Source organism: Labrus bergylta, chromosome 3 (genome assembly GCF_963930695.1).
Source record: "Labrus bergylta chromosome 3, fLabBer1.1, whole genome shotgun sequence".
Lineage (NCBI taxonomy): Eukaryota > Metazoa > Chordata > Actinopteri > Labriformes > Labridae > Labrus > Labrus bergylta.
Genome location: NC_089197.1, coordinates 15,143,441 through 15,165,381, shown reverse-complemented (window position 1 = coordinate 15,165,381; position 21,941 = coordinate 15,143,441). Strand labels below are relative to the sequence as shown.

At 40.5% G+C, this 21,941-nt stretch overlaps 2 protein-coding genes across 3 annotated transcripts; one reads left to right on the top strand and one right to left on the bottom strand.

The window, feature by feature from the left end:
* The first annotated feature begins 771 nt into the window (after nucleotides 1–771).
* On the top strand, nucleotides 772–7,049 carry lysmd2 (LysM, putative peptidoglycan-binding, domain containing 2). Its single transcript, XM_020641244.3, has 3 exons — nucleotides 772–1,223; nucleotides 3,117–3,457; nucleotides 6,255–7,049. Exons 1-3 carry the CDS (start codon nucleotides 972–974, stop codon nucleotides 6,304–6,306), a joined length of 645 nt encoding a protein of 214 aa, XP_020496900.1. The 5' UTR covers nucleotides 772–971; the 3' UTR covers nucleotides 6,307–7,049.
* A 243-nt stretch (nucleotides 7,050–7,292) lies between these two features.
* Nucleotides 7,293–21,617, bottom strand: scg3 (secretogranin III). Of its 2 annotated transcripts, none has more exons than XM_020641218.3 (12): nucleotides 21,144–21,617; nucleotides 20,183–20,235; nucleotides 19,970–20,012; nucleotides 19,560–19,787; nucleotides 18,069–18,211; nucleotides 17,627–17,785; nucleotides 16,181–16,412; nucleotides 15,695–15,811; nucleotides 12,054–12,137; nucleotides 11,547–11,657; nucleotides 10,427–10,516; nucleotides 7,293–8,196 (listed from the first exon to the last, which is right to left on the bottom strand). In XM_020641218.3, the coding sequence occupies exons 1-12, from the start codon at nucleotides 21,247–21,249 to the stop codon at nucleotides 8,078–8,080; spliced, it is 1,485 nt and encodes a 494-aa protein (XP_020496874.1). In that variant the 5' UTR covers nucleotides 21,250–21,617; the 3' UTR covers nucleotides 7,293–8,077. The 2 variants fall into 2 exon arrangements, with proteins under 2 accessions (XP_020496874.1, XP_020496875.1); XM_020641219.3 differs by having other exon boundaries at nucleotides 19,572–19,787; nucleotides 21,144–21,615.
* Between the last annotated feature and the right edge of the window lie 324 nt (nucleotides 21,618–21,941).

Below are 21,941 nucleotides of genomic sequence, written 5' to 3'. Positions count from 1 at the left end.
TAGATGACCAAACATTAGATAATTAGGTAACTTCACAAAGGTGAATATACAGAAACGTTGGCTTTTCAACTTTGAACTAGAAGATTAATGAATACACCTGAGGGATTGTGGCAGAGGGTTGTATAGCTTTTTACTTGAAAAAGTAAGCTAAAGTAAGATACTTAAAAAAAAAAAAAAAAAAAAGGTTCACTATGTAGGCTACATTTGGTAGAAAAATGTGAAAGTTGGAGAAATTTACAGATTCTGTAGTAGGCTATATGTTCATAACTCTATACACAAACTGTCCTCAGAGGGCAAAATAAATAAACAAATAAAAAAACAGAGATAAAATGCTTTGCGTTATGGTTGGGGGCAACCAACAGTGAAACCCTTAACTCTCCTTGTTGCTTTTTAGCTCCAAACACTTTATCCAGGGAGCCACTTTTTCTTTGAGTAAAGTTTGTGTATTCAGTTCAGAAAATATAGCACAGAATTGTTTCACTTCTCCAACTTTCAAATTTCACCTCCCAAACTCCATAGTGCACATTTAAGGAGGGGGGGGGGGGGTGATAAAATTGAAAAATGATAACAATAATAATAATAATAATTAAACTTTACGTTATTACAAAATATGGGACTACAGAAGCCGTGATGACTTTAAAATATACATTGAACTACATTATTTTATGGTATATTTTATTATTTTGAAAGTGTAACCGGAAATCACATTATTTGTTGCTCCTTCTGGACGTTCGACGTTCGGGACGTTTTTACGTCAACGTAACGGATCTATGACAAAGCGAGCCTGCCGTGAGGTTAGTGGTCCCCGAAACATGTCTCGTCTCCCCTGGGTCGTCATGCTGAAAAATGACCGGGGATGGGAATCTCCCCGCCGCCTAATTTAGCGATTCGCTTCATCACAGCGAGTCGCCTGTTTGAGCGTTAGAAACAAACGAGAGGCAGCCGGGGCTTCTTTATTTATTCAAGAGAAGATGGCGGAGTTTTCGCCCGTCCTGCCGATGCGGGATGGAGGAGGAGGAGGACGATTGGGCCAGCCTATCTTCCCTCGGTCCAGGTCCGGTTCCGAGTCCGAGAGCGAACTGTCCCAGAGCCTGGCCCGGACAAAGATCCGGTCGTACGGGAGCACGGCGAGCGTCACGGCCTCTCTGGGGGAGAAGTACATCGAGCATCGGGTTACAGACAGTGACACCCTGCAGGGGATCGCTCTGAAATACGGTGTTACGGTAAGGTGGCTTCCACAACACTGATGTTAGATTATCCTCTGATGTTCACCGCGTCCACCTGCATCTGAGTGTCAGAGTGATTGCGTTTGATTTGTCCTCACTGACAGTTCAGAGGATCCCACATCATCACGACTGTTTTCTCCATCATGTGGACATCACGTTTGCAGCTGAACTCATTGATTTGTCACCATCTTTCCCTTCAAGGCAACTAAGTTTGTCAAATAAAACTCTTTAACTATAACATATCTTGGAGCACTCAGTGTTCGTACAGTTGCTGCAACAGAGAGAGAGAGAGAGAGAGAGAGAGAGAGAGAGAGAGAGCTCTTTGGAAAAAAAATGCAGTTCAGCATCTTTATAGGCTTATTATTAGTGAAAGGGGCTTTTTATCCAACACATGAAGATTTCAATGTATATTAACAGTTTAACTTCATATATGGAGTGGAAAAGTGGTTTGACTTTAATGTTCTCAACTTGTGCAAACTCAAGTGAGGTAGAAGAGGTGACAATTATTATAGCCCGCAGGAAATGCAATATATATATATATATATATATACTGTATGTATACATATGAGCAGCCCTGAGGTTACCCAGACCTTAATTTGCATACACAGATAGTACAAGTTTAATAAATTAGTAAAACTGTTAAGCTGAATTAGTTTAAATGCACTCTTATTTGCTCAAATGGCTGCTAGAACAGATCCTGCATTATTGCCTAATCAATAAAAGTTGAGCAGCAGACACTTCTGACCCTAACAGGTTAATCCAGGGAATCTCTGATACTCTATGGAGCTAAATGAATAGAGATAATAGAGATAACACTTTAATACCACATTATTCTACGTTGTCTGATTAAATGTTGCACAGAGCTTAGTTATGAGTCACCCACTGATACTGCTGCATCTTGTTAAACTTGTATTCTTTGATTTAGTGTCTTCTAAAAAAGGGCTAAACCTTTCGTTTATACTTTCAATCATCAGTATTATTTAACACCCTCAAACAGCTACAGCAACTATTCGTATCTCTCACTCCACATATTCATAGATTTTCTATATCAACTTTGTGTAAAATGGCTTGACTATTATAACTGTTTCTCTCCAGGTAAGACAAATACAATAATAATATTAATACAATGGTTGCTTCTCTGGGAGGAAGTAAAGACTAACTCTTATTGTTATGTTCAGAATTGTTTAGAGTAAAGAAGGGATACTGTGCATTAGTTAAAACAAACATTTGTGTCCATTATATTGCCAGATTTAGTCACACAAGCTAAACCAGGGGTCTCCAACAGGTAGCTCGCGGGCAGGTTTTCAGTAGCTCGCTTATAGGTTGACCGACTGTTAAAAATAAAAATCTGACGACGGAAAATGCACCTCTTCCACTATTCAAATATTTGACCCATGTGAATTTAAGATTATTGATAAGCATTGGCTTATTGCAATTTCACACATGTACAAACAGTAGCTTAATTCAGCTGATGTGAGCTATGTAAATAAATGCAAGCGATTTGATGCAAGTTGCCCTTGGCCACTTTCATTTTTTGAAAGTAGCTCTCAGATTAAAAAAAAGGTTGGAGATCCCTGAGCTAAATTACCTTCTTATTTTTTTCTCACAGAAGTACGAAAGCACAGACAGACACTACACTCTCATAACCTCTTTCCAGATAATGAAAGCGTATCGTCCAGTGATTGCTTTTACTGTCACTGTCATTTGGAGAAAACAGAAGTGAACTCATATAGTTGTAGAAATGCTACCGCTGAAGGTGTCAAAAGATCAGTTTAAAACCTAATGTCTAAGATTGAGTGTGAAGATCCAAACAAGGGAGGAAGTGCTTTGTTGGTGTACTTGATGCTTGTTTGAGTTTTTTTTTCCCCCTCTGTCTCTTTCAAACACCAGATGGAACAAGTCAAGAGAGCCAATAAGCTGTTCAGCAACGACTGCATTTTTCTGAAGAACAGCCTCAACATCCCTGTGTTGTCGGAGAAGCGCTACATATTTAATGGACTGTCTCTGGAGTCTCCTGATGGGGACGCTGAAGCAGCATGCCAGGAGGCAGATTCGCCCTGTGTTGTGACGCAGGACATCGAGGGACCCTCGCCACCCCTTTCCCCGCCCCCCGAGGACTCCAAACCACCCCAGCCAGAGGAGCTGTCAGCCAAAGACTTCTTACACAGACTGGACTTGCAAATCAAACAGTCAAAGCAGGCAGCGCGCAGGCTGAAAGAAGAGGAAGTAAGGTGAGGCGTTTAATGAAGCGCAGCAAACTGCCTGTCTGTACATGCCTCTTTTTACTTCTGTGTGGGCAGGTGTTCGAGTTTCACTTAGTCTTACAGTAACTACCTTTCTTGCTTCATTAAAATGATGGCTGTAACTTGTAACTCTTGGTTTGGTTTATGCCAGTAGTGGATCACAAATACTGAGCTGAGTTTCTTGTTTGTAGCATGTTCATCGGGGGTTGTCAGACAGGGTATGTTTTTAGGTGAATATGAAGAAGGCAGTCATCTGCAGGGAGTTGTTCCACACTGATACAAGCGTCAGAATGGCCTCCTATGAACCCAATTATATACCAATTAGCCCCCTCAAAACTATAACACACACAAAACAGTGTGGTGCTGGCAGAGTGTCATGTCAGCCAGAGCTAGCAGACACTAGCCATTAGACACAATCAATCAGTGTTATTGACCACCAATGATATGGACATTTTAAAATCTTTCTAGTATCTGAGATTTACTCTTTATTGGCCAGAACTCAAATCTAGTTATTATTGTAATTGGTGTCAGGAAGGAAAAAAGGTTATCGAACATCTGTACATCTGCAGGCATGGGTCTTGATGTTTTGTCTATAATCTTGTTACCATTCATAACCCACTTCCCCCAAACTACTGTGGGACTAAAGATCATCTTCCTCCCTGAGCTCAGTAGGTGACTGTCAGCAGGAAGAAAGGCTGAATGCACCGAAGTGAAAACGATCTCACAGGCAGAACAGTAGATAACAATCAGGATTCCGCCCCACAAGTCAGATGCCACGTTATGCAACAGTCAGGTATTTAGCAGCAGATTTGGCCCCGCTGAATCAGGCCTGAGCGTGCTTCTTCTGACCCGCCGTGTTCAAACAGAGAACCTCTCTCACGTCTGCTCAGTAATGGATGCCTGGAATAACCCCATTGTTGGTAGTAGTCTCAGTGCAGTCAGGACTGAGTCACACACTGCAGCTGTTTGCTCCACACAGATAGGAGTACAAGCTTTTTTTTTTTTTTTTCCATTTCAGGCTCTCTGAGTGTTTTGCTCATAGTGTTATGTTTTCATAATGGACCCAGGCCCTAATTTAGCAGATGTTCAGTTTGATGAACATCTGCTTCCTGTTTGCTTCAGGTTATTATTACCTAACCAGTTTGGCAGCTGCACGACCAGCATCAGATGTCCCTTTCATATCTGATTACTAACTGCTGCTCACCGTGATTCAGAAGATCTTTAAAAAGGAATCTCATCAGATTAATCCACCAATCAGTTTCTACCTGTACCATCCCTAAACTTCAATCCATAACAGATACGTTTATATACGGTCATATAAAATAATAAAAATAAACTATTAATCCATGTTTTAAACACTACTAAATGTTGCAGATGTTGTCCACAGCAATGATGTCATCACTATATTACTATTTCTTCCTACTAGTAACTCTAAAACCTGTGATTTGTTTCACAAAGGAACAAGCCTTAAGTAAATGTTCAGGATAGTCATTTTCTCTCTAAATGTTTGCCTATCAGCTGAGGCCAGTCTAAGCCCAGTGTTAAAGCTCAGTCTCTGACTCCAGCCGCATCAAAGACGGGCATATGGAGCCACAGCCCCGTGTGAGCAAACACAGCCTCATGTCGTTGTTTCCACACAGTCCCAGAGTCAACACAGACCGCATGCCTGCTGCAAATGAAACAAACCGCAAAAATCTTCATTTTCTCTGTGGGGAATGGTTAATAGATCCATACATGTCACTTTGTAGAGCCTACATCTAGAGTTTACACATGTCATGAAATCCCTCTGTGACTTACTGTACGTTCCACAAACTCAGCTTTTTCAAGTATTTAATCACTTTATTTGTAAAGCACTTCTAAAAAATAGAAGTAACACATAAAGCATAAAAGTCAATAACGAGGAAGGATATGGACAATATGATGGAACACAATCATTCTTAACACCTTGAATTTGTTAACGTGAAGGCAGGACACTATTCAATAAGTACATAGTGAAGTCTCAAGGTGTCTAGCATCATCTCTTAAATTAGCTTATTCAAGAAATCCAGAGGCCGTTGAAGCAAACACAACGTTGTGTCCTGAAACTTGAACAGAAGTCTGCAGCTTTGTCTATTATATTGATAGTTGGATATGAATAGAGATCTGTTTTCTCGTGGCTGTTTAACCTATAGATAAGGAATCAAATAATGTTTGTCTGAAGGTGGTTAGTAGAGCCAAAGGAAGGGGGATGATACAGATTTACATTCAACCAGATCCATACAAGAAATAAGTCAAGTTGGAGTTTGTTGGACTGATTGTGTGCTTCCTCCTCCTGAAAAGCAAACGGCACTCAGAATTTGAATCTCGATGCTTATTTGTGTACAGTTTGATCCTGTCATCCTTTTCACCCTCGGTTGATTTTGATCCTGACATATTTATCTACCTAGTTGTTACTCTTACTCTTGCCCTAACCTTGTGAATAGTGAAAGTATACAATAAAGTAGAGAAAGACAAAATGATTTCTCTGAGACAGTGTTCATTCACTGCACCTCGTTACCTTTCTGATTAAGCTGAAGACGTTGGTGTGTAGTGCTGTGCCTTTGACTCAGATGAGCCTTCAGCTGTGACAGAGGACAATACGGTTGCTTGGTTAAACTCATCCATTATTCACACACACGGTATTCTCAGAACACGGGTTAAGCAGATGGAGAAGGACTAAGAAAGAAGTTAAAGAGTGTGTTTCTCTTTTTCCTCTGTGGGAAATCGACCAGAAAATGAAAGCTGTCCTCTCTTTTTCCACCCGCAGGAACAACGAGGACGACTACACGGCCCCCACGACGTCATACCAGGAAATATGAAGGACCTGTCTGTTTACCTTAAGCTCTGTCTCAGACACACAAACATACTGTATACAGGCCCACAAACACAACCACAGTCTCTTTGCTTTTTATTTTCTCTTGACCTTTTTGCTTTTACCAAACCCTCTTTGAGCAAGTGTCCTGTTTGCCTTTTATTTATTGAAATGCAACTACTCTGCGTATATGATTGTTCTTGTTTTGTACAGCTGTACTGTAAGACTAAGCGGTGCAAGGGGAACATCTCGTATAAATAGCTTCCGAGCACACGGCCCCTGTCCTCCCTCATATGCTACTGAAGCTGCTGTACAGAACCCACCTGCTGCACATGTACACACACACGCACACACACACACACACACACACACACACACACACACACACAGGCACAAAGCGCTAAGCAACTCCAGGAGGATTAGCTTGTCAGACTCGCTAACCGCTTCTGATGTTCTAAATCCCCCATTACAGTAATATCATCGGAAAGTGTATACAGGCCTTCCTCATCAGTGTTTACCCAGTACGAGCTCACCCCAATCTGACGCGGGGGTTTGACTCAAGCCTTTGGACACGTCCTGTTTGCCTCATTGAAGCTTTTTTTGTTCTCTTTGCGATCAGAAGGGAGTGCTCTATTTTTTTGAAGTGTGAATGCATTATTTATGTGTGCGGGGAACTGTCTGTAACAGCTGTTATATTGTGCTTTAAGATTCTATTGTTTTATTTCTGAGAATAAATGTATATTTAAACCAGCAAGGAGTGTTTTTTAATGAACATGTGGATGTCCGTTACGTGTGTGTGTGTGTGTGTGTGTGTGTGTGTGTGTGTGTGTGTGTGTGTGTGTGTGTGTGTGTGTGTGTGTGTGTGTGTGTGTGTGTGTGTGTGTGTGTGTGTGTGTGTGTGTGTGTGTGTGTGTGTGTGTGTGTGTGTGTGTGTGTGTGTGTGTGTGTGTGTGTGTGTGTGTGTGTTTTCACGATTAGAGTTAAGTACACGGATAAAGAAAAGGCAATGTTTTAATTGCTTTTTAACTTTAGGAAAAAGTCACAAATATTTACATTTAAAAATACTTATCTTCTGGCTCTACAGAGATGGAAATGAACTCACAGAGACATGCAGAGAGAGAGTGGATGGTACAGACACTGCCCCCTAGCGGGCCCCCAGAAGAATTACAGCAGAACTGATTACAGGAGTTTGCAGGGCAACGACATGGAACAAGACAAATATATTTTTTTGGTAAAATAAAAAGCAAGAGATACATAAAGATCTTACATATATACTGGAGGAGAAAAAAAAAGAAATATAATAGGCTAAGAGAGGTTACACAGAATGAGTACATTTTGATATATGTGTTTTTTTTGTAGCACAGAATGAATTGGAAACACTGAAGCTACAGCATCATACTCTCATAACATTCATTTCCCACAGGAGTCAGGTTGGAGTAAATGGTAGCATTTAAGTGTTGAGTTGGTTAATAAAATAGTTTGATTTACTCTTAATAAGGATGTATTATTTATTATCACACTGCAAACCTGGCGTGCATATACTATCAGTTAGGTAGCTGTAGAATAATTCTATTGTTTTGTTTTGAGTTTAATTAAATCTCTTCTCTTGATACATTTTGGGAATGTCTGGGAGGGTCGATGAGTTCCCCTTAGCAGGTAGATTTGAATACACAGTATATACTTTCACCATGCCATAGGAAATAACTGTTGAGTAATCAGGGTTTGGTTTGGAGTTCTTAAAATCAGATTCAGTCGTGTATTCAGGGGAGACAATGGCATTACAGACTGCTGTAGATCCTCTTAATGGTGTCGCCCTCGTCCTTAGCGATGATGCCCTTCTCGATGTACGAGTCGACCTGCTGGTCCATGAAGTCCTTCAGCTTGGACAGATCATAATCTGGAAATGGGAGACACAAAATGCAAATGATGGGTTTTGTTAATGTTGGAAGTCATGATGCTGTGGGGGTTTTGCCGTTGGATAGATCAGACATTAAACTCCGGAAGCGCCGTCTTCTTATAACAGCACACCCAAACAAGCCTTAATCTGCTGCGGTAGTTCATCATCAAGGCAGATTAAGGTCAGAGTTAGCATGTTGTGGGGTTAAGAAGATACAAACATGGAATAAAAAAGCCAAAGATCACACAAGGAAAAATAATGAAAACGTTTTCTAGTATTTCATTCATAAGTAGTACTCATGTTTAACAACAAAACAACGTTTATGTTGTTACTGGAGGAGCTTGATGAACACATTCACTTTTTTTAAAAGCACCATTTGAGTTCACCGGTCATTGTCATCAAATAAAGCACCAGAAGGCCACTGCAGGATGTAGCTATATTTAGAGATGAACAGTTTTATCCATCATAGTAACAAATGAGTTTCAGAAAACAGCAGAGCAAACATCTGCTGCATCATTTCTCCCTGCTATGACTGACTAAAGAGGGAACAGGAGGATAAATGACAATCAAGAGGACACACACACAAAAAAAAAAAAAAATCACTATTCTTTTCTAACAACCTTTGTGGCCTAAACAAGTTATTGCATCGTTACAAGATACAGTTTGTGACAAATGCGACATGTGTGAGGGATTAACAGAATGTGATTAGAGACGGCACCGGTTTTCTCAATCTTGGCTGTAAGGAGCCAGCAGGCAAAACCAGGATGTCGCCTCGAAGCCCATCTGCTCTTCTGGCTAATCTGTGTGATGTGTAGGCGAAAACACATACACACACACATTTGCACACACACAAAGATTGTCCTAATGGATGCTTCTAGTAGAGTAAACACAATAAATGGTGCGACTCCAGCTCTGTTTCTCTGACACTGCAATCACAATCACACTTTTTTTTTTTTTTGAAAGGCCTTTTGTTCCCTCGCAGCTGTACTTTTTCTTGGCGAGAGGAAAATTAATGAGAATAGCATTGGCAATTTTTGTAGTACCATGAGTGCTAGAAAAGTGGATCCCAAAAGGATATCATTTTGATAGCGCCACTTCAGGAAAATGGGTTGATTTCGGGAGCACATTATGACCCTCAGTCTGAGTTTCTGTATCCCGACACCATCATCTGTGTTTCTCCTCAGCCCAGATCTCTGACTGGCAGGCACGGAGGCCCATGTTGCCCCAGACAACCACTCCACGCACACTAGAATGCTAATGAAGTGTCCTATATAGAGCCAGGTTGAAGATGAGCACCGCACAAAACTTCCCTGCTGCTCTACACTCTGCTACTCTATAAGCTTAGTGTCAGCCTCATTTCTTTTTGCTGTCTTTCTTTTCTGTGTTTTAACTCAAAAATGTGGGTCCAACTTATCATTGGTGACTATTTTTCAGACTCCCTAGAGCCCAAATGTCCTATTTATTGACTCACATTAGATCAGGCCACTGAACATGACCAGTAAATATAATATATTTCACAGAGCAGCTACTTGTGTTTATTTTTTGTCCTAGATGTCCTGCAGAGATGGTCGCCAATGGACCGATGGCCTGAATAGCGAGAACTCATTAACATTTCACCCTCTGCTGCTTATTTAAGCACCGCAGGGCATTGATTTTTCTTTGTGGAGAGACCAACAGCAGAGTTGTCCTGTTGTTTGTCAAAGCGATACAGTTTGCACAGCTCTGTAGTTTCTGGGTCACATGCTGCTTCTTTATGAAGGCTGACAGTTACAGTAAGTGCAAAGAAGCGTATAGAAATCCACAAAAGAAGCACACTAAGGCACATATTGATGATGAATGTGATGCTCTTTTCTTGCTAATTATGCTACAGGACCATAAATGCTAAAGAACAGGTATGACAGGTAGGAGGGAATGAATAAATAGATCCTTGTCTCTTAACAGGGAAGCTGCATCATTAGTAATTAGGACGGACTCATGACTCAATGATCCATATTCATGAGATCTGGAGTGAAGCATCTTTCCCAGTATCCCACACTCATTCTGAATGCAAATCAGGGCGGACAAAAGAGGCTTCAAGTTTTGTGTTCTTTGGTGCGTCTTCTCAGAGCCGGCCGTGACCCCGGACACTTTAATGAGGAGACGAGGGCTTGCAAATGAGGATGTTTTTCTTGTTCTGGCGCTTAAAACTCACAAAGAATGGAGAAAAGAGAACAGTTGTAGTGTGTCTCACCATCTTTGCCTTCTTCTTTGTCGTGTTTCTTCAGCCACTCAATGTTCTTCCTGATGGCCTCCAGATATGTCTCCGACTTGCCAGGTTGATCTAAAAAGAAAGGAGAAAAAGAAGATGTGGAAAGTGTCCTCTTTGATGTGTTAGAAAGTACAAAAAAATATCACTTCACTTTTTCTGTAGCTCATTAACACTTTAATTTTCCACACTTTCAGCATTAGAGTTAGACATCAGTGTCTTACGCTTATCAACTATTTACTCGACTAAATCTTGTTGAAACAAGACTTTTTTCTTAAAGTCAGTAACTGCCCAGAATTTAACTTCTAAAAACAAGAAAACTCAAAGGATTATTTCTGGTCTAAAAAGACCAAATGAATGTGGATAAATGTGCTTTATGTTCAGTGCCTAAACACATATTACATATGAATAAAAATGCAAGACCCTAATGTTCACACAAATACTTTCAAATGCAACTGAGGGATATCTGTTAAGTAACATAATTCAGATTTCAGCCGACGTTGATCATCATTTTTTTTTATTTCAAGCTGTAACTAATGTTCTGTTGGTAATCCAGCTCTATGTATCATCACAGTTTTTCTCTTTCATTCTGTGTGTGTGTGTGTGTTTGTGTGTGTGTGTGTGCGTGTGTTTGTGTGTGTGTGGATTAGGCTGATGCGCATGGACAGGAACAGGGAGTAATGGCAGCTGTGACGTGCCTTCCTGTCAGTTTTATTGGACTGGCCTAGTTCAGAAAGGGACTTAACATACTGTCTCTTTCATGTCAGCCCTGCTAAGTCAAAACACAATGTTTGAACCTGAGCGTTCGCTGAGGAAGAGCAGGAAGATGTTTTTTCTTCATTGAATTGATGCGGTTGGGATTTGCTATATTTGGAAATTCTGTGTTTATTTGAGATCTGGATACAAATCAAAGCATAACAAAAGCAAACAAAACAGGAACAAAACAAAGGAGAACAAAAAGGAATCATGAAGTCTACAAGGCACTATTATTCTTAAGAGTCAAAACGGTAAACTTGGAATAAATTATGATTGTAAGCCACTTGTCAAATATTAAAAAAAAAAGCTATTCATGTTTCTTTAGATCATCATTGAGTTGTGGACTGACTGGTCTCAGTTGATGGCTGCTCCTCCTTGGTAGAGTCTTTGAGGTTCTCGTACTCCTTCTGCATCTTGGCAGCCTCGGCCTTGGTGTTGTCGTCCTCATCCAAGATTTTTCCTGCAGCAAACAGAAGGCACATGAAGCATTAAGAATTGTTGTTGCAAAAACTGAAGTTTAGAAATGATGATATACTGTTTCATAGAGGGTTGTGTTCAAAATAGCATCTTGGCTAGGAGCAGTGTGTTCTTTAAAACCCCCACTGTTGATTGTATAGTGCTCCTACCCAGAAAATAGTCCAGCAAATAAACCTAACATTTATATGTTAAGTGAATCAATCCCAAAGGCTGACAAATTACATTTAAAATCTGTGAATAATTTCAAAGTTGGGCCCTTTAATCCCAACAAAGTCAAACATACATGTTTTATACTACTGTTCAATAATTCTGACTCTGCTGAAGAAATTATTATTATTATTTTTTTTATGTTTGGTGGATAACTGAAGGGGCTGATTACCGTTGGGTCCAGGGACGTCAGGAGGTCCGAGGGACTTGCCGAGCTTGTTCTTGGTCTGCATGGCTATCATCGCATCCAGGTTCTCTGCAGGGGAAAACAGAAGAAACACTTTAGGTTCATTCAAATTGAGTCATCGGTTCACTCCAAAGACAATTCATGAAACCCTCTTAACCTTTTGAAAGTCCCACGCTGTCTCTGTGTGACTCACAGCTTGATTACCATTTAAAAGGGGCTTTTATCTGATCATTAAAAAGGAGGTCCAAGGCTTTGACTGAAGTGATAAACACAATCTATTCCATGATTTCATTTAATAACTTTGAAAGCAGAAGACCGAATTTTGAGAGAGAGATGAGTCAGCCTTTTTTATGGAGATAATATATCCAGAATTCAGTAGACACAGTCCTGTATCCTTATCAGGGCTTGTTACCACACGTATTACAGAGAGGTTTATTACAAGATTAGGAAATTAAAAGACCCCCAATCAGCGAGAGAGTGACACAAACAGATCATATGCCTCATGAAAGTGATGTTAAGTGACAACTGATCCTCTGTGGATTAACAAGTGGTAAACATTAGGTTTAAAGGGAGGGGGAGCAGATGTTCTGCAGATACACAAACCCCAGAGGTCAAATGAAATTTCAGCCTCTATATCAAGTTCCAATACCATATTAAGTTTAGGTCCCCTATGAAAACCCTGTTTAAACATGTACACATGGTTTATTAAACAATATGATGTAGCTCAGTATAAGTGTTTATTAATGTATAGTAGTCGTAAGTAATAGAAGTACTGTAATGTATAGTATTTGTCAGGATTTTGTATTTTGTATTATTAAATCTGTGTTGAATTACATCATCTTTCATTATCCATTTATAAACACACGGGTGGCTCAGGGGGAGGATTACAAAACACATTATGTAACACTTTTATCTGCGTATAATAGAATTATTCACCGTATTCACACAGCAGGTATAGGCTTATTTACCCCATGTTCAAGATGGGGAGATAAAATGCTTTAAGAACGTTTACTTCTTAATCCAGACAGATAGCCTACCTATAAATTCAATGCTTCTCAATTGATCAGCATTTGAAAAGAAGACGATATTGATAAAGGGATGAAGTGCCATACTTCAAGATAAATCAAAAAATATTTTATCCACTTTTACTGTCATCTCTGTTTGTTTCTCTAAAAAATAAAAATGAAAAGCTCTTTATGTTTAGTTGTGCTTTAACATTCCCCCTGGAAGATTCTAGCCAACTTAATAGCCTACTGCTAGCCAACTTATTGCTGCTAGCTAATTTAGTACTAACTAATTCACATTACCGTTAGCTAGAAATGTACACCGTTCTTAGTATAACTATTAACAATATTAAATGGTAATGTTAGCTAGAAAGTGGTTGAATGCTAACCTTAGCTGTCGTCTAATAGCCTAATGAGCTACCAACTTTTTTACATTATTTTTTTAGTCTTTCTGCCTTTATTATAGAAAGAACTATAGCATCTGCACATTGGACGCGATATAATTGCTAGGCTTTCAAGCACCCCCAAATATATTGTTTTCATCTAAATTTTGGATTCATGTGACCTACATCTATATTTCCTTAGGCTTATAGAGATTTTAATCAACTAAGAAGTTGTGCAATAACACTATGTGTAATATTCCTTGAGTCAATAAGAGCTACAAAACTGTAAAACATTAGCTTGACAATATACTGTAACAGAATTTGAGCTTTCCACCCTGAGCACAACATGAGAGGAACATTTCAGCTGTGCGATAGGTTGATAAATTAATACAAGCTACTGCTGATAAACAATAAAGAGTGGGACTTCAGTTCCTCTGAGGTAGATCTCCAGCTGGGTCTATATTGTAGATTGTAACACTTTTTGAATGTGTTATTTTGGCCATTTTACAACAAGTCGGCGCAGAGAAATTTGTGTTTTTATAAATGGGGTCTAGATCTTGAGGCTGTTTTGAGTGATGAAAGCTGGATAACGTAACACCAAAGGAATAGGAGTAACACCATGGCCAACCATCAACTGAGCATCAAGCAGCCTTACATCCCCCCCCCCCCCCACACACACTTTTTAAATTTCTTATTATCTGAGCATCTCCCTATTCCTTTCACTTCATTTTTCAGTTTTCAATCTGCCTTCTCCCACTTGTGGCCAACGGAGAACCATTATTTCATCTTCTTTCTCTGCCCACACAAACTTTTCTCTTTTCTTCCACCCCCACTCCCTTCCTTCTTATCTCTCTCTCTTTCTCCCTGTGCCTGTATCACCCTTGGGCAGAGTGCTGTTTATTGACAGCTGTGTGTACAGTTGTATACCTTGGGTGACTCATCAGAGCCTCGCAGCCAGTTGGGGGTAGAGGGCCTTTAACATGTTGCTAGGCGAAGTGGGATTCCATCTACTTATCTTCTCACAACCTACACCCCGAACGAAGCTGGGTTGGTTGTCTAGGAAACTCGTATGTCATGCAATGTTACATGCCTGATTTGTTCTGGTGTTTAACATCAGCAGTGGCCTTTGTTCTGCTGTTAACAGACAACAATGAACAGGATGTTGTAAAGGGTTATCTAAAGGAGTATTGATTAATCCTACAAGGTTAGCTCTTAATACATTACTCGATCATGGCTCTTATAGCGAGACATGCACACTGTAAACCAAACCTGATTGGCTACACATCACATTCATGATTTTTTATGACTACTGTTAAAAAGCCAAAAAATAATTGAAAGTCAATGGAAAGCGGTCATTAGTTTATGCATCCAATCAAGCAAAAGTGCGAAACATTTGCTGTTAAAACTTTTAAAAAATGTGTGAGTAACTGCTGTTCATTGTTTTATATAAGTTTCAATTACAATACTTCCATTATTGACTGTCTGATTGACTAAAACGGGCAATTTGAAGCCATCACCTCGGGCTGGAAACATGTGACGGCCATTTCTTCATCATGAAGTGACTTTATATGACACAAATAGTTAATGATGATTTTACAGCTCAAAATGAGACCACATCTTCCAGGGGGATATTAAAGCACAATTTAGCATCAGAAAGAGCTGGTAATTTCTATTTTATTTTGTCTGGACTGATTTCAACAGAGAGATAAAGAGAGAGAGGGTAAGAGAAACAAACACAGATGACAGCTGTCCCTTACAGGTGGCTGACCTTTCCACTGGCTGCTGATGTGATGGCCGGCCGTAAAAGCCCAGCCAGGTTATATAGGGTGTCCCTGACACTAATCTGTCGGTGCAAGCTTCACGCTTCACTGCACAGTCTCATGTGGGACATTACTTTGGCTGGACACACGTTGAACACAAGGCAAATATAACAAAACAAAGAGACGGAGAATTGAGTGTCGGCTAGCTAAGCAAAGGATCAGATCCAAACCTAATTTATAAATCTTTCATTCAGATCCGAGCCACATATAGGGCAAACACATATAGGGCTGTTGGACATGGTGAAATCAATAAAAAAAAACATAGTGGAAAGCAATCAGCTGAAAGACATTACAACAGTTAAACTACTTACAAAGGTTTGCAAGGACTGTGCCACCTTTTAATGATTCTCTGCCTCATGCTACTACACTGAATGGACCAGACTATAGATAAACAATGCTCTTACTGTGTTATGTCTTACCTAGATAAGACACGCCCTCCTCAGGCGTTATGGTGCCATACTTGACCATCATCTTCACAAAGTCAATCAGCGTCTTCATGATGGTGATCAATGTCTCTCTCTCCTGAGTGTCTTGTTCTGCAGGAGCAAACCAACAGAGGCTATTTTTAAAACCAGCGTCTAGCATCAATGCTTCGTTAACAGTAATTGGTTACCATGGTGTAAATGTTACCCCATGGTGTTTGACTGTAGGGGGTCATACAGATTGGATTATAAATAATTAGTCATGTTTGTGGTTTTGTGTGTGTGATACTTCCAAGAACTGCAATGGAAACAAATGAGAACAAAATAAGCATTGACTCATCCTTGAGAACAATATCAACATGACAACAACAGCTTCAGAGTGCTGCTCTTGATCTGAAGAACTTTCTATCTTTAGCTGGAGGATGCTGTGTAGTGATGATCTTAAATGTTACTTCAGGGTTGTGTGTGTGAGTGTGTAATTACCTGAGTCAAGGCTCCTGAGCAGACGGTAGAAATTGGGGAAGTACTGCAGGTCCTGGAGCCCATCTTCAGGTCTCACCTCGTTGCCCTCCTCAGTATCTTTGTCCCACGTGTTGTCTCCCGTGTCACCCTCCTCTTCCTCTGCGTCTCTGTCCACCTCGTCCTCAACCACATCATCATTCTCCTCCTCTTCCTCCTCGTCGTTGTAGCGGCGCCTGGGTGGCTCCCATGTGTCCTGGAAAATATTTGATTTTAATTATTAGAGGGAGAAGAAAAACTTGCATGTTGTGCAATATGATTAGGCCCTATCATTGCACGTCTTCTTTATTTTGTGGGACGACACAAACATAGAAATTCTATGCAAGCGATTCCATGTGAGAAGTTATTAGAGCAATCAGTAATAAGCCAAGTATTAATTGCTTTATCGCTAGTATATTTTGCATAGAAATTCAGGGTGTTTTTGTCAAAAGAACATTGTTGTTTAGCTGTACTAGCAGTGTCCACTGGGATTTCAGCAGGCATCTACTGGATTTAATTAATCTCTGTAAACACGCAACTGTAAGAGCAGCTAACTATCCAGATGTCTTCTTTCGACTTCGACTCTGTTCTCGCGTTTCAAGTTGGTAGCATAGACTGTAAATATTATTATTATTGGTAGTTGGGCCAGACTAACTGCTGGCTTCACCAAAATGTTCAATAGTCGCCGATGTTTACTTTTGTCACCGAGAAAAAACAAACAAACAAAAAAACGATATTGGCTGCAGTCTGCTAATTCCAGCGAGGCGCAGCTGACACAGTTGAATCCTTGTTACGACACACATAGACGATAAAGAGGAAGGTGGAGACACCGGGGATGAAGAGGTCTGTCGGAACGAGCTGCATTTACACCCTAAGTTAGCATTGTGTGCTCAAAAATATTACATGTATGTGCTTCTCGCTAACGTTAGCTAAAAACTAGTAGCCATCTGCGCACTAGCTAGCTAACAAGTGAGTTAGTTAGATAGTTAGTGAGTATATTTCCACATAAGTTTTATGAATCTGCTCAGTTTTAACGTGTAAATCTCAAAATAAATCGTAACAATGTGTTTTCTCACAGTTTAAGGATTATGTAAATCCACAGGTGCTTTCTGTGGTAACTATGATTTGTGTTTGTTTTTAATCTTTTTTTTTTAATAGTTTTTGAATGCATTTAATATGTTCAATTGTACTAGTAGGCTACTAGTAAAGCCCCTGACCTGATTTTGTAAATTCAACATATTTTATATACAATTAATAATAAACATATAGTCCTATTAATAAAAAGACTGAACACCACAGAGAAGATCAGACACCTGGATACTCTGATGATCCATAGGATACAATCAAAACTAGGATAATACTTATATACTAATTTTTATTATTATATAATCATCATGCTATCACGAATATCACTTCAATGTTGGTTTTTACCAAGTTTGTGTCTGAACCCTTGTCATCCTGCTCCCCTCTGGTTTCTTGGTCGTTGCTCTCAATGTCCTCAATCTCATTGTTCTTGGCATTTTTGGTGATGAGATCCTGCAGAGCCTCGGCCACCTGGTACTCAAGAGTTTCTGCCTGACTGTCTGTGATCTGCAGAGAGACAAAACAAATGACACAGACTGAGAACAGTTGTGTGTAGAATAACCAGTGTGCCAGAAAGGAACAACACAAGCTGACTGCCAACCTCCATCTAGTCCATATTACATTTATACTATTATACTGTCACACAGAAATCCAGCTCTGGAAGCAATTTCTTCGCTACAAATTACTTTGGCAGGGGGTGGGGGAGAGGGATAGTTCCTGTTGAGAAAATGTCAAGCAGCATGCCGTGTGGAATCGAACAGCATGTGAGAGCTGAAAGCTGAAAACCTACCAGCCCCAGTTTGAGTAGTTTGGAGACGATTCTGTCAAACACCCCTCTGTCGTCTTCCTCATAGATTTTGTTTGCGATCTTCTGGACAATGTCCTCTGCTGTCAGCGGAGTGCCGTCCACTTGACGGAAGCTTTCTGGGTCATCTAAAAGGGGAAGACACATTATTTTCTAACATCTGTAACTGTCTTGTCATGCTTTTGTGCTTTATGTAGGCGTTTCTGCTTTAAATCCTTCCTGCACATCATTGCTGAATGATGAGGACCTTCCTGCACAAGGTCACAGTATTCTTTGATATTTGCTGCTTCCTGATGTCCACGCACAAAAAAAATAAGCAGAGCCAGAATAGTCCTGCCTTGGTACCGGTGAGTTGAATCATCACTGATGTACTTTCAAAAACCTTCAAACACTGGGCCTATTTCTGTCACACTCTGGAAGAATATAAAGAGAAACGGGGACTGCGCTTGCCAATTTTAGATGTAGTGTAACCAGACGAGCTCCTTGTCATTGCCAGGACGACTGAGTGAATCGATGAAGTGTTGCACTCAGCGCTGTGTGTCTGAGTCACCTCACCTCTGAGACTGTGCTTTATGCTGATGACTGGATGGGAGATCAAATTACATGCATACAGTGAAATATGTGCTGATCTGATGAAATCTATACTCTACAAAAATCTATGTAGATATGAACAATTGATTGAATTTTGAATGAAGTTACAAATATGGAATCAAAATTGACTGATGGACTGCATTTGCATGATTTATTTAGGAACTGATTGGAAAGGGTTTAAAAGCATATTTGCAAATCAACACCTCAATCTACCTTTCCACTAAAAGTAAAGTTTGTATTTTTGTTCTTAGAGTATTTTATCATTGATTACCATATTTGTCTCTGTTGAATGACAGTCTATCTTCCTGTGTTGATCTACTGTGTATTTATTTTCACTGCTTTCTAAATGCTAAAATAACATGCTGCTGCTTTAACAGCAAAATTACAGCCCAAGCACAGAAACAGTGAAAGGACCCTACCTATCGACACTGACTGGATCCACATGAATCCGATATTTGGTTTCTTTCTTTGTACACAGTAATAGATGGATATGACATAGTGGTGGTCGGTGTATGAGAAAAATCTGAGTCATGAATATCAAAGGTCCCCTGTGAAAATAAGAAGCAGGAACAGTAGCCTTGCAGAAAGGGAGGGGATAATCTTTTTCTCTTGCGTGCACATGTCCTATCTTTGACTCTTTCTATCTGTCTCTGCTGATCCCCATCAAAGACACGTGTTCTCCCTACCTACTCTTTCTTAAAATGTCTGCCCGGTGGCCTGCCAGCAGCCGACAGAAGCACGCCACATGAGGCCTGCCCTTGTCGAAGGGGTTAAAGGCCAGACAAGCAGAGGGACTCAGACCAAACACTGTGGTTATCGCAGCTTACTTCACAAACAAAGCCTGGACTGGGCCTGATGGAACAAGGTGGTGACAGGTGTGCGTACCCTGGTACTTGCCATAGTCCATCCCGTTTTTGGTGGAGTCGTAGTCCTCAGCCAGACGTCGGCTCTTGGTCGAGTCAGATTCATCTGGAACATACTGCATGTCCTTCTTGATTGGCACCTCAGTGGACTCTTTTGATTTCTGCTCATCAGCTAGTGACTTCAGCACGGTTAAATCATCAAGGTCCTGCTGGGACTCGGAGTCCTTGGTGGAAGAGGGACGCCTGCTCTCTGAATGAAAACAAAACGTAAAAAAATCAAGAGGAGAAGATGAACTATTCTCATTTATTGTGGTTCATAAAGTAGTTCCTTCTCTTTACAAAATATGCTTGTTTTACTGGAAGTGCCACAACATAGATGCACTCAGCAGGCGGAAATAAAGTTAATTGATTGGCAGTGAGGTTTCCGCTTACCAGCTGACTGTACTGCAGCCTTTACGCTATCCGCCTCAGCAATCTGTGCAGAAAGAAGAACATTAAACAAACAATTTCCACTCAGGATATAAGCTCTGATTAATAATGTTTGCTGGGCTAATACTGAGGCTGTTTGACAATCAGCCATAAAGTCCATTTAGCCGGATATTGGATGATAAAATTGGCTATGGGACGAAGAAAAAAGGGACTTACCTGCTCTTGTACTGGTCTTTCTTCTGTCAACTGTCTATTGTAGACGGGTTTATCTGCAACAGAAAAAAAGGCATTCAATTGGTGGCTCAAAGCAGACTTTATCATTGAAAGGCAGACCCAGATTTAGTGGTTTGAAAGACAGTGCCACATAGCACATAGATAAACAGATTTCTTGAATGAGAAAGTTTTAGTTTAAAAAAAAAAAAAAAAAAACTTTGATTAACAGACTTCTTTATTTTCTTGTCATTTAAATTAATTTACAGCTCTCAGACTTCTGTGACCGTCACTGCCCTCCCAGCTAACCACAGCAGAGGCAGAGCTTAATCGGATTATCAAACAAAAGATTAAACCGCGTCGAAAATAGACCACAGGCGGCCATGGCATGAGACGAGGCGTCGTTTCAAATCCACGCAGGACGGTACGGAGCTGGAGCCCAACTTTAAGGGCTCTGCTTTTGCTCTGTTTTTTTTTTTTTTGTCAACAGGTTTGTAGGGAGGTTTATACCCGGGCTCTTTACACTAGGCTATATATAAAAAAAAAAGTCATAAAATGAATTTAAAAACAAATGAATTGAAAATTCCGGTAATATCTCTTTGACTGTCCATGCAAGAATCGCACAAGGTGTAGCCTACAACGTGCGCTGTCCACAATAAGAGTACATCAACAGCGAGGTTTTCTATGATATTTTAAAATTTCAAGAATTAATTTTGAGTTTATAGCCTCGTAGTAGGCTATTTTTTATATCAATAATTAAGACGCATATATGACCTGAGCTCAGTCGGGAGTTTTGGTGCCCAATTGCACTTCGTGATTATTTCAAATCTCGTTTGTAGATAGGCTACTGATTCCATGTGGAGGCAGTTTGTCTTACAAATTGTACGGTGTGCGAGCAAATTGTTCCCGAAAGAACAAGACTTTCACTTTTTTAATCGTATGGTAAGAGAAGAGACGGTCCACTCACCATCCGTAGAGGCTGCTGTAGGTGTGGGGAAGGCAGATATCTGGCTCACTACACTCAGGGCTAGAAGCTGGAAAAGGACGAAGAGGCCAGCGTATTTGGACGCCATCCTGAAATCGGTCTCGGTTTGTCCAGGGGGGAAGCGAGCCTTAACGCTACCCTTTGCTTCTTTGTGGTGTTTGTTTCAACCTCCAGCAGGAGAAGCAAAGTGCTGAATGCGTGGACAGCTCCGCGCCGCTGGTGCTGAAACTGTCCGCGGAGGCTGCGCCCTGGTTACCCGCTGTGTGAGACGCACCGGGCGGGGAGGAGGTGGGGGGGGAGCTGAACGATTCTCCGCCGGGGCTCTGGAGCTGTTAGCGAGCCGCGGTGCTGAAACCAGGTCAGCACGGTATAATTATAACCAGATAAGTAGGGAGGCTCTTCAAGCCCCGTGTGAGATACAGCATCACCTGCCAAGGCAGTAATAGAGCCCACAACCACAGGACCTGCCCCCTCTGTCTTTACAGAGGAGGAGGAGGAGAGATAGGAGGAAGAGGAGGAGAACACTGTAAAAAGTGTCAAGCTTATCGAGACATCCCTTAAATGTAAATCCCCCACCGTTTACTTATGTCAAATTTAGACTTAAATAATAAAACGAGCTCACGTATTTCTGCATTTAATTTCCTTTAGATAAGTAGCTTAGCCCGGTAATTTGGACCATAATTTAAAAATATTTTTGTAGGTCTTTGTTTGGTAAACTAGTTTTAATTTGATTAACTATAGGATATATTTGGTCCAGTGTATCTGAAAGTTACCTAAATG

Coding starts and splice junctions, on each gene's coding strand:
- lysmd2 (XM_020641244.3), top strand. CDS start 972: ATGGCGGAGTTTTCGCCCGTCCTGCCGATGCGGGATGGAGGAGGAGGA. Junction 1,224..3,116: donor CTCTGAAATACGGTGTTACG/GTAAGGTGGCTT, acceptor TTCAAACACCAG/ATGGAACAAGTCAAGAGAGC. Junction 3,458..6,254: donor CTGAAAGAAGAGGAAGTAAG/GTGAGGCGTTTA, acceptor TTCCACCCGCAG/GAACAACGAGGACGACTACA.
- scg3 (XM_020641218.3), bottom strand. CDS start 21,249: ATGGCGTCCAAATACGCTGGCCTCTTCGTCCTTTTCCAGCTTCTAGCC. Junction 20,236..21,143: donor TACAGCAGCCTCTACGGATG/GTGAGTGGACCG, acceptor TTTCTGTTGCAG/ATAAACCCGTCTACAATAGA. Junction 16,413..17,626: donor AGGGTTCAGACACAAACTTG/GTAAAAACCAAC, acceptor AATATTTTCCAG/GACACATGGGAGCCACCCAG.